We start from the raw sequence: 13126 nt of genomic DNA on the forward strand, positions 1-13126 counted from the left end.
ATACCAAGCCTCTGAATAAATATCTCAAGTAATTGTGTTTACAAGTCTTAAATTTAGCCTAAAGCTGCCTCCTAACATATTTTAAGTTCAGCCTAATGATTTCTATTTCTGCACATATAGGGAACTGTAACATACTAACTGGCTGTGTAAACAAACTGTAATCTACTCTTGTGCCAATCACCAAGTTTTGGCCAATCAAGGGTGGCTAACTGTTCAAAGCACATTCAAATAAGGCAAACGTCAAGCCATAACCAATCCAGCTATTTCTGTACTTCATTTCCATTTTCGGTATGTCACTTTCCTTTTCTGACCATAAATTTTCCACCACATGGCTGCACTGGAGCTCCCTGAACCCATTCTGATTCAGGGGCTACCCAATTTGTGATCTCTTCTTTGCTGAATTAAACTATGTTAAATTTGTCTAACATTCTTCTCTTAACACAACCTGAGAGCAACCATCATGAAATGTCTCTTTATAAGTTCCTTTGTAGATATTTAACCATGAAATTTGCCTCCTGAATTTTCTTCCCCGTTGGTTCTTGTTCTACTTTTTAGGACAATGGGCTTTAAAATTGAGCTACTAAAATGAATTCTCCATTCACAGAAAAAAATATATATAAACAAATAGGACTTGTCTGGCCAGGCGAGGTGGCTCACGCCTATAATCCTAACAATTTGGGGGGCCAAGGCGGGTGGATCACTTGAGGTCAGGAGTTCGAGACCAGCCTGGTCAACACAGTATAATCTCATCTCTACTAAAAATACAAAAATTAGCCAGGCGTGGTAGCACACACCTGTAGTCCCAGCTATTCGAGAGGCTGAGCCAGGAGAATCACTTGAACCGGGGAGGTAAAGGTTGCAGTGTGCCGAGATTGTGCCACTGCACTCCACAGCCTGGGTGGCAGAGGGAACAAACAAACAAATAGGACTTGTTTAATTTTAAGCTTTTCTATGCAATGTATTTTAACCTTCAGCCCTAACTACCAGTTATTTCTCTTTATTTTTTAGAGACATGGTCTCATTCTGTAGCCCTGGCTGGAGTACAAGGGCCTTATCATCAGAGCTCACTGAAGCCTCAAACTTCGGGGCTTAAGAGATCCTCCCACCAAAGCCTCTTGTGTAGCTGGAACTAGAGAGCTGCATGTCCCAATATGCATCGCCACACACAGCGATTTTTTTTTCCCATAGACACAGGTCTTCCTACATTGCCCAGATTGGTCTTGAATTCTGAGCCTCAAGCAGTCCTCCCATATTGGCCGCCCAAAGCACTCGGTTTACAGGCATGAGCCACCACACCCACCCTAGTACCAGTTGTGTCTATTATAATCTAGCACAAATTGTCAGATAATGTAACACAAAATAGTATACTTAATATATTTAATATACTGTTTTATAAGAGCACCGTGACTTTCAGGTATTCTACTTCCCGAATTGGTTTGAAAATGTATGTCCAAAATACAAAACCTTCAAAAATAAAAATAAAAAAAGAAAGAAAAGTCTATTTCCTCTTTCAAATGACAACTTCCCAAATTTTAACTATTATTTCTGAAAGGGATCTAGTCTAGCCAACTTTATTTCATAGATGAAGAAATTTAGATTCAGCGATTTAACTCCAACTAATACTCTCTTCTTCAGGCAAAATACCTCAAACAGGGTGGGCATAGTGGCTCATGCCTATAATCCCAGCACTTTGGGAGGCCAAGACAGGTGGATGGCCTGAGGGCAGAGGTTCGAGACCAGCCTGGCCAACATGGTGAAACCCTGTCTCTATTAAAAATACAAAAATTAGCCAGGCGAGGTGACAGGCTGTAATCCCAGCTACTCAGGAGGCTGAGGCAGGAGAATTGCCTGAACCTGGGAGGCAGAGGTTGCAGTGAGCCAAGATCACGCCATTGCACTCCAGCCTGGGGGACAAGAGCAAAACTTGGTCTCAGGAAAAAAAAAAAAAAGAATACCTCCAACAGTTCCTTAAATGGCATAAGTTATAGGCCTGAAAACTATAGTCTTCTCTTTTCAAGACATACTCTAGGCTAGGCACAATGGTTCACACCATAGGGGAGACCTCATCTTTACAAAAACTTAAAAAAAATTAGCTGGGTGTGGTGGAGTGCACCTGCAGTCAGTCCCAGCTACTCAGAAGGCTGAATTAGAAGAGTCATTTGAGCCTGGGAGGTAGAGGCTACAGTGAGCTGCGATCACACTGCTGCACTCCAACCTGGGTTAAACAGTGTGAGACCCTGTCTCAAAATAGACATACTTCAGTTTCCTTACTGGTGGCCCCTCTTAGGATACACTCAGACAAAATTATTAGATGGGATTTGATTAGAGTATAATGGAATGATGAACACTTCCTCAGTCATGCTGCAGTTAAATTCCTCTAAGACTGGCAAGCAGCCTAAGCCACGTCAATTCAGATAATTCAGACAGCATGCTATCAGTAAAGCTATTGACATGCTACACTGTAGTAATCTAGCTCCAATCTCTGATTGATCAGCTGATCAAGTCATATTATTGATTACCCAGTCTCTAACTCATATCTCTCATGATCTATTTGCTTATTACTTTAATTCTTCCCCTATACTTTAAGATCTGGGAACATGTTTCTGCTAAAACTAATCCTGTCTGGCAGCCTAGTTAATTAATTTCTAGAGTCTGAGCGACTAGCAGCTCTCTGTAACCACCACATGACTGATTACCCAGATCTTGCTAGGTGAACTTCTTTCTATCTTTAGGAAAGTACCCATCCTCATTATTCCTCCAAGATACTTTCTTAAAGCACCCCAAATAAGGAAAATATCAAGATGGTACTGTGACAAATATTTTAGATAAGCAGGAAAAGATATATGTACGGAGACTTACATGGGTATCACATCTCTGCCCCACCAAAGGAAAGGGTGGAGAACACATGTGTTGAACTAGAAGTGACCAGTCTAAACTAAAAAGGTCAAGCAGGGGCAGGAAGTTGAGTTTTGCAATGAAAGCATTAGCAACCTATGCTTTGGGTTTTGAGCTGAAAAGAAACTGTTCCCAGGATACTCTGTTTTTATAACTTTGCTATTTGTCTTGTCATTTCCCCAACTTTATAGGCTCCTAAAGTATGAAGAAACTTTAACGTTATCTAGTCAAGAGGTCCCAAATGTGGGTCTAAGGTAGTAACACATTTGCTGCATCAGAATCACTTAAAGTTTTGAAAAAACAGGTATCTTCCCCTAAAAATTTCATACTGTCTTTTGGCACCCCTTCCCCCAAATCAGGACCGAGTAGGCCTAAACTCCATAGGATACTGTGACATATAACTAAATTTGGGAAGCCATTTGAACAATATTTGAATATCTCTTATGACAGAGAACTTACTCCTTCCGAAATAACATGTTGTATCACTGAAGGGCTGGCTGGGCTCAGTGGCTCATGCCCTATTTCTGGCACTTTGAGAGGCCGAGGCGGGCAGATCACCTGAGGTCGGGAGTTCAAGACCAGCTTGACGAACATGGAGAAACCCCATCTCTAGTAAAAACACAAAATTAGCTGGGTGTGGTGGTGCATGCCTGTAATCCCAGCTACTCAGGAGGCTAAGGCAGAAGAATCACTTGAACATGGGAGACGGAGGTTGCGGTGAGCTGAGATCACACCATTGCCCTCCAGCCTGGGCAAAAAGAACGAAACTCTGTCTCAAAAAAAAAAAGGGAGGGCTTTTAGAGTCAGATGGGTTTGAATGTCAGAACTTTGCTTCTTACAAACAGTTCCGTGGCCCTCTCTTTGACCTCCAACTTGTTATGGAAATTTTCAAATATACACAAAGTAGAATAATAGAATAAACACCCGGGTATCCATCATTGGCTTCAACAATTATCAACATAGAGCCAATCTTGTTTCATCTATAAGCCCTCCAAACCCCAATACCTCACTTGATTTTATTACATTTCATTTGTAAATGCTACAGTATAATCTCTAAATATAAGACTCATTATTTAATTAACTGCAATACCATTATTATACCAAAATATTAACAATAATTCCTTTTTTTTTTTTTTTTTTTGATGGAGTTTTGCTCTTGTTGCCCAGGCTGGAGTGCAATGGCACAATCTCGGCTAACCACAACCTCCGTCTTCTGAATTCAAGCCATTCTCCTGCCTCAGCCTCCTGAGTAGCTGGGATTACAGGTGACCACCACCATACCCGGCTAATTTTTGTATTTTTAGTAGAGACGGCGTTTCACCATGTTGGTCAGGCTGGTCTCAAACTCCTGACCTTGTGATCTGCCCGCTTTGGCCTCCCAAAGTGTTAGGATTACAGGCGTGAGCCACTGCACCCAGCCAATAATTTCTTTTAACTTCTTTACAACTCAGCTTCCTCAACTGTAAAACAGGGATGGGTCACACTTTAGCCTCAGAGGATTCTTGTGAGCTGTCTCAGTGATTAAAAGGAAAATGTAGAAGTCGTCTTTGGCTTTAGCCATGGTGGTAAAAAAATAATAATAAATAAATAATTTGGTTTGAATATGTACAACATAAATAAAAATCATGTAAGTTCTTGGGTTCCGAATCCCAGTCTTGGAGCTTTGGACAGTAAATAACCTACCTACCCAGAAACCTCAACCTGCTTAAGATAATGACTACATTATATCTAGAATGGTAATGTCAGCTCAGCTGGGATAATCTATTTCTCTCAGTAGGTAAATGACTTTTCAACAATGGGAAGTTCAGAATTTAAGACATAATTAAATTAATCAAGGTAATTTACAAACATCTGTATTAACTTCAAGACAATCTATTTATTGTAACTACAATGCATTCATTGTCAGGCTCTGCTTTCTACCAGTGCAAGGGTTGAGACTCAGCTCAGCTCCCTACAGAATAAGAGGCTTCCTTTTCTTTGATAGCAAGACTGCAACTTTTCATAGCCCCAGTCGGTCTCCAGGTTCTAGGGAGTTGCCCTTCCCAAACAACTATAAATAGCTGACATCTCAAATCCATTCTGACTCTAGGCACTAAACACAGAATTCATTTCTCTGATGAATAAAATGGAGACTCACAGTTGGAGAGTTATCGCCCTATTCGAAATTGACCCAAACATGAATCCAGCAGTGACCCAGGCCCTGTAGGATGGGAAGATCAGGGGGACCAGTGCCTTCCCTCCACCGCCCTTTTTTTGGAGACAGGGTCTTGCTCTGTCACCCAGGCTGCAGTACAGTGGTGCAATCATGACTCACTGAAGTCTCAACCTCCTGGTCTCACATGATCCTCCCACCTCAGTGTCCCAACTATCTGGGACCACAGGAGTATGCCATCATACCTGGCTAATTTTTTTGTAATTGTGGTAGAGACAGGATCTCATTATGTTGCCAGGCTGGTCTCAAACTCCTGGGCTCAAGTGATCCTCCCTTAGTCTCCCAAAGAGCTGGGATTATAAGCATGAGCTGTCTAAACCTAAACACCTATTTTTCTTCCTCCCAGGCATCTAAAATGGTTTTTTAAACTCAACAAATCAACATAAACCTATTCAAATCATACAAAATCTGTTCCTCCTTCCCCATCTAAATGCTAGTTAACTCCCAATGACAAAAATAGTAGTTTGGTACTGACCTAATTAGCGGAATTATATAATTCACACTAAAGTAAGAATGAGGCTTAAACATTCCCAGGATACACAGATATAAGAGCTAAACACAAATCTGCAATGGTACTATTTCATTCTTCACTTTTATCAATACAAGCGTTTAAAGTGAGAGTCCTTTAAATTGCTCTTCTTTCTCTGAGGTTATTTTTTCCTTCATTGATTTATGGTTAAAAACAACAAAACAAAATGTGTGAGAATTTCTATAATGGGGCTAAAAACCAAAATTCTTTACTTCTGTTGAAAAAAATGAAAGGAATAAGGAAGAGAAAGAAGGGTTCATATGTAATGAGGAGACATGGAGAGACAAATTTAAAATATCTTAAATGCCTCTCAGTGACAGCCAGATCATTCATTAGAGGCTTTTTATTTACAATCCTAGAAAAATATTAATAATAAGCAATATTTCAATTGGCCTAATCACATTTAATCCTTTGCCACACAAGCAAAGAATTAAAGCACACTTGAGAGCAAAGAAAAACAAAATGAAAAATAAAAAATATTCCTTTTTCTTAACAAATTACACACACAAACATGAACTCTGTGTTATACTAAGTTTGAGAAGTTAGTAAGAAAAGACTATACCTGAGATATATGGCCCTGGACTTTTGCAAACTGAGTTGTTCGAATATTTAAAGACTGGCTTCTTGTTACAGTTGCCACAGAAAGGGATTTTCCATTCACCTTTCTTTCAAGATGACAATTTGCTGGCAATCTCTCTTCAAGAAGAACAGCATCCCAAGGATCCTTTTCGAGCAAGCTTGAAACATTTTTCTCTTCTTCATGGTCTAATATCTCCACATTATCCACTTTAGGCTTACTTAGAGGATCCAAGTCTAACCAGTCAAATTTACTGATATCCTCAGACTTTGGAGATACCTGTAGATTGCTGACTTTTGAATCTGTTATCTCCAAATCAGTCCTTGCTTTCCCATTTTTTAAAAATTCTGATGTACTAGCTATTTTGTCAAATAGTTTTGCCATGTCAGGACTGACTACTGGACGACAGATAGGTAAGCTTCCTTGTGGATGAAAGGGTGTGGCAGGTGTTAAAGGATATGGGAAATATGGAGATTGTCCCGGAAGACTTAAATATATAGGTTCTGTAGATGGAAAAGTGGGCATTCTTGGATTGAAGCCATTCTGGAATGCAGCCTGTTTACTGTAAGTAGAAGGATAAATAGAAGGTAAAGCGTAAGTGGAAGGCCCAGATAATCCAGGTGGCCACTGTCCTCTCTGAACAGTAGGTCTAAAGTACAGCTGTGCTGAAAAAGGGCTCAGAACAGGAGTAACTGGCAATACAGGTGTTTTTCTAGTCTCGAAACTGTCATCCAGCAATAGTTTCTCAAGTTCAGCTTGAGTGAGCTTTTCTACATCAATATCTAATGCTCTTTTTTGGGAATCTGATTCGGGAAACACCATGAGATCATAATCCTGTTTGTTATAAACCTGTGCTTTTTGTCTGGTGCTACTTGACAACTCAAAGCCTCTCTGATTGTCAGTAACTTGTCTATCCTTTTGCAGTTTTGCTAAAGCCTCTGCTTCCATCTGTAATGCTTCTTCTTTGTCCACATCTTTTGCTCTTGTTGGTTCCAGATGTGAAGATGGACATTGTTTAACTCCGCTGTTGCTGGATATCTGAGCCATGTCCTCTAAAAAGACCAAACCTTTTTTTCCCCAATCTATTCTTTTCTTGTAGCTTCCAAAATAGCAAGACCTATACATAAAAATAAACATAACACTCAATTAGATTTCTAAACATATTTTGTTTGCAACTTACCCCATATGACTTAAGTCTTAAAGCCACTTAGAAAAATATACAATAAAATAAACAAAATAAAACAGTTGGATGAAATCTTGGTGAAGGAACACAACACCTCATACAGTATTGGGTTACAGAAGATGTTCCGATATACATTACTTTACCCCGTTTCCTGATCTAACTGGAAAGCTGGCATAGTAAATGAAATTTAGACGCTTTCATTTTAGCAGCCACAATGGCTACCATATTAACCAGTGGTACTTCTGGGAGAATTCTTAACATGAAATGACTTAAATGCTAGTCACATATTTCAAAGAGTTCAGACAGGGTTTGCCATTATGCAAAAATAGAAAGTCAAAATGGTTTTTGAACTTTCGCTATTTGTTAAATTGCTCAAAAGTCAATTAGCAATAAAAACATCCAATACCTAAGTCAATAAAATAGGAAACTATTATTTTATCAAAATACTTATGTGCAAAACTGATTAAAATTTTATAATCCTCCAGAAATATTAAAAATATATAATGTAACACGGATTTAAGTAATAGGACTAGAGTGATAATACTATTAGAAGTTCTGAGGTAATCTTCCAATCAAAGATTAAATTATAGCAGAATTGGTCATAGTTTTAGTTACAATTCTATTCTGATTATCTGCAATTAAATCAATAGTTATAATACCAAAGTTTCTCCTTTTCAAAATCCTTAAATATTTATATTCATGAAAAGACAAGAAGATAATTTTTAAACTTTCTCATAGATTAGCTTATAAAAATTTATACTCCTCTATTTAAGACACTTAATTCAGACCAAGATTACCCTGTGAAGCAATATAACCAACTGAAAGGTTGCTTAGCTACTCTGTATCACAGGGCATGTTTCCTGCTTCTAATCAATATGATGCAAGGGTTAAATATGGGTCCCTTCCCTGGAGTCACATCACCTTAGTTTAAGAAGGTATATGACCTTGGGCAAATGAAAACTTTTCTGTATGTCTTAGTTTCCTAATTTTTTAAATGAAAAAGTATCAATCTAAATTAGTATACAGACTAAATGAAATAATACATGTAAAAGTGCTTTTATTGGCCTTGAGCATAAGTACTAAATAAGTGGTACATATTATTAATCTAATATGGTTTGCGATATATCTAATTTAAATACCTATAAAGAAAGCAAGCTCCTGTTTACATTCTATGGTCTTTCTTTCTAGCAAACACAATGCTTACCTACAGTATACGCTCAATATATGTGTGATGCAAGGAGGTAGAGAAAAACTCAAAATGAACTCAAATTAATATAATACAAATGAAAATCCTAAGTGTTGAGGTAATACTAAACAACAACAAAATTAGTGGGTAGGACACGAAGAAAGAGGAATTCAAAGAATGTCCTTGGAGTATTATTTTGCAATTCCTTCATACAACTATTTTCTCTTCTGTGATAGACTACAAATCATGGGCACAATGTATACTTAACATATGTACACTTCACTGTATATAAACTTTATATCAAAAGAAAAAGCTGTAAATATTGAACTACTGCTAAATATGTACGAAAAACTTAGAGGAAAGACCTAATGTCTACCACTTACTTTTGTTGTTATTGTTTAGAGATGGGGGTCTCACTATATTACTCAGGCTGCTCTTGAACTCCTGGCCTCAAGCAAGCCTCCAGCCTCTGCTAGGATTACAGGCATGATCCACTGTGCCTGGCTCTCCTCCCATTTCAACACAGTACTCTCACCCCATGGGATGTGATTTTGTTGCTCCTCCCATAAAGAGGAGGGATCTATTTCTTTACTCTCTAGAGCTGAGCGGGCCTTGTGACTTGGCTTTTACCAATAAAATGGAAAGAAGTAACACTAAGGGAATACGAGTTCCAAATCTTGGTCCTAAGAGGCTTTACTACTTCAGCTCTTTGTCTTTTGAAATGCAGCCACTACCATGTGAATGCTCACTGAGGATAATAGAGGCCAGCTAACAGCCAGCACCAACCACCAAATATGTAAGTGATGCCACCATCTTATCTTAGACCATCCATTCACACACAGTTGTGATGACCACAACTACATGAGTTCCCAAAGGTGAGACCAGCAGAAGAAACCACCCAGCTGAGCTAAAGCCAAATTGCTAACCCACAGAATCATTTTGGAATGGTCTGCTACATAACAATAGAAAACAGATAAACTTTTTCTTATTACTTTGAGAAAATAAAATGCAAGTCACTTTATTATTTAGCAAATTTGTTTCAACTTCTAGCACCACCACCACTGCTACTACCACCTCCACCACTGCTGCCGCCGCCACCGCCACCACCGCCACCACCACTACCACTACCACCACCTCCGCCACCGCCGCCGCCACTACCACCGCCACCACCACCGCCACCACCACCTCCGCCACTGCTGCCGCCACCACCACCACCACCACCACATTCCTTCACTTATGCTCCAACAATGAACGGTTTTCTTTTCCTTTCTAAGGCGACCTCCTCCAAGTATATCCTTAACCCCACTGAATTCCCCTCCACTTCATTATCAATGATTACCTCCTTTACATTGTTAATTTATTTACTTGCTTAGGATCCTATGCCACAAAAATACTTATGGTTTCTCCATACTGAAGGGGGGCAGGGAAATACAAACATTCCTGTTTAGATTCCAGTAGCTTCCATTTTAATTTTCTTTTTTCACTGCCAAACTTCTCCAAAGAGTGACCTAGAAAATCTTTTCTTTACACATTCTGCCTTGGAAAAACTCTACTTGTCCTTCAGGGCCAGTTCAAATACTGCCCTCTCTCTTTAGCTTTCCCTAAGCAGCTCTTATCAGAATTCAACTTTTTAGATCAACCAAAACATTTTTATCACAGCTCTCTCTTCCTCCATAGACCTTTTGCTGTTTTTGCCTATTCAACATCTTTGCTTCTGGTTGTAAAATGTACAGCTTCAGTTTTGGAGACTGATAGCCCTTTATCCCACACAGTTAAAATAGAACTGGCCATCTCTGCCCTTGTCCTCTATCCCCATCCACTCCGGAGGATCCAAATCTGGCCCATCAGATTAAACTCCTGGACTTTCGCTGAAACTATTTGGAAAGAAAGTTTTTATTTGAGCTTACTAAACTCAGATATAAGCCTGGCCTTGCTGTGGCCATCTTTGTCACTACTTGAGGAGATACTGCCTAAGAATGTGTCCAATCCAGAAGAAAACAGAGCTAAGGTAAAACGAAGAAGGACTGATTCTGGCTAATATTACATTAAGCATCTGGATCCAACCATGCCCAAGGCCAGCCTTTCATTTATGTAAGCCAGTAAGTCTCCCTTTTAGCTTAAGCCAGTTTAAAATGAGTTTCTGCCATAAGAAAAAATGTCCTGATTCACAAAGAACCTGTGAACCTGTGTGTCTACACAACTACCTAAAATAAGCTTAAGTGCAAAGGCCAACTTTGTTCATTTTTATAGTTCCCTACAACATTTAAAAGTACATTGCTTAATGAATAAGAAACTTAATTTACTGAACGTGTGGGTTTTTTTTTGTTTGTTTGTTTTAGACAGGATCTCATTCTGTTGTTCAGACTCGAGTGCAGTGTCACCCTCTTGGCTCACTGCAACCTCCGCCTCCTGGATTCAAGCAATTCTCCTACCTCAGCCTCCTGAGTAGCTCGGGCTACCACGGCACACCACCACACCCGGTAAATTTTTGTAATTTTAGTAGAGACTAAAAGGTTTAGTAGAGACTAATAGGGTTTTGTCATGTTGGCCAGGCTGGTCTTGAACTCCTGACCTCAAGTGATCCGCACACCTCAGTCTCCCAAAGTGCTGGAATTACAGGCGTGAGCCACTGCATCTGGCTAAACATATGTTTTAACAACAGGGAGTGAAGGCTATTGGACATTCTTAAGGCATTTCCAATGGCACAAGAGTATGGATATATGGTAGGAAAAATAAGTCAAGTATAATCACTTGTTTTGGAACACCATAGTATACTGCCTGTTTTTCACAAAATCAGATGTATTAAAACAAAATAACAGCCAGGCATAGTGGCTCATGCCTGTAATCCCAGCACTTCGGGAGGCCAAGGCAGGCAGATCACCTGAGGTCAGGAGTTTGAGACCAGCCTGGCCAACATGGTGAAACCCCATCTCGACTAAAAATACAAAAATTAGCTGGGTGTGGTGGTACTCGCTGGTAATCCCAGCTACTCAGGAGGCTGAGGCAGGAGAATCACTTGAACACAGGAGGCAGAGGTTGCAATGAGGCAAGGTGGCCACCGGACTCCAGCCTGGGCAACAAGAGTGAAACTCTGCCTGAAAAAATAAAAATAATAACATTTTACAAAAAGAAAGGCTACTTAGATAGAATTCATCTTCCACAATACCAATTTGTTATTTAAGTATTCTCCTTGCTGTCATATTTGGTAATAAACAACACACATTATTCTGAAAGAACGATCTAGATTCTTTAAATGAGTTTGCAATAGTTTATTCACTGGAGAATACACTTGTTCTAAATATTTCAGATGATTGGTAAATCTCATTTACTGACAAAGATATAAAATGAGTCATTTGAAATACATTTTAATAGTGAGTATGGGTTTTTCTCACATCACCAATTTATTCCCTTGCTCTATTTCTAATACCAACACCCAAAGTAGTATATGCTGAAGTAAATTCAACTCTAAGTAGTAAAAGTGAGCTGACTGCAAGCAGCTAAGTTACCAATTTTAGTTTTCCAAGAGGTTATCATGCATGCATACTCAAATGGCAATAAAAGGACTTAACAGATTATCCAAAAGTAACCCTGTGCTTTAGCAATTTTTCTGGGGCTGCTGCATTGACATGCTCCATTAATTTTTTAAAATAAAACTTCATTTGATGACAAACATTTAGCAGGAAATAATTTCCTACATGATCATTCAAAATGAAGACTTCAATGCTAATGTTCCCCTAATTCAATCTGAGAAAGACAATACAACTAGTATTTGAATGAGGACTGCATATCATCTGCCAAAATTTTCCTAACATGAAGTAACCCAGTGAAGATCACAAGGCTGTACCTACTTTAAAATTCTTCAAAAGAGGGCAATTAAACTATTCAGTTAAACGTTTGGACACCATTTGCATATTCCAAAACAGAAGAATTAATTTAAAAGTTCTTGGCTTCTTCTGTGTTAGACATTCATTTACAATTTAAATTTAAATCCCAGAAAACAGAAAAAAAGCAAGCTGGTGCTGCTACTCATCTAAATGTTTCCTGATCTTAAAATTTCAAGACAACTAAGAAAATGAAAAAATAATTATTTGAGTTGAATAATACAGATATCTGTCCTCCAAAATGAAAATAAACCTTAAAGGAAAATAAATTATAGTACCTCCATGGAACTGATTTTTTTTGGGGGGGACAGAGTAATTTGAAGTTTTGTTTCACATATGAATTTTTACGAAGCATGTACATTTTATAGTATACTTAAGTAGAGGTTGAGCATTCCTTATCCACAATGCTTGGGATCTAAAGGGTTTGGGATTTTAGATGTTTTTGTTTTTTAGAATATTTGCATTATAACTTTATTTACTTATTTATTTATTTAGAGATGGAGTCTCACTCTGTTGCCCAGTCTGGAGTGCAATGACACGATCTCTGCTCACTGCAACCTCCTCCTCCTGATTCAAGCGATACTCCTGCCTCAGCCTCCTGAGTAGCTAGGATTACAGGTGCCTGCCACCATGCCTGGCTAATTTTGTACTTTTTTTTTTTTT

The 13126-nt window shown here is 38.8% G+C and overlaps 1 protein-coding gene across 1 annotated transcript in view; it reads right to left on the reverse strand.

Moving 5' to 3' along the window:
- Positions 1–13126, reverse strand: part of PIK3C2A (phosphatidylinositol-4-phosphate 3-kinase catalytic subunit type 2 alpha) — a 123183-nt gene that overhangs the window by 79610 nt on the left and 30447 nt on the right. Inside the window, 1 exon segment of the mRNA XM_017525800.2 lies at positions 6199–7330. Coding sequence (XP_017381289.1) covers positions 6199–7260 — 1062 coding nt within the window. The 5' untranslated portion in view covers positions 7261–7330.

This window comes from Cebus imitator, unplaced genomic scaffold (genome assembly GCF_001604975.1).
Source record: "Cebus imitator isolate Cc_AM_T3 unplaced genomic scaffold, Cebus_imitator-1.0 Scaffold39, whole genome shotgun sequence".
NCBI lineage: Eukaryota > Metazoa > Chordata > Mammalia > Primates > Cebidae > Cebus > Cebus imitator.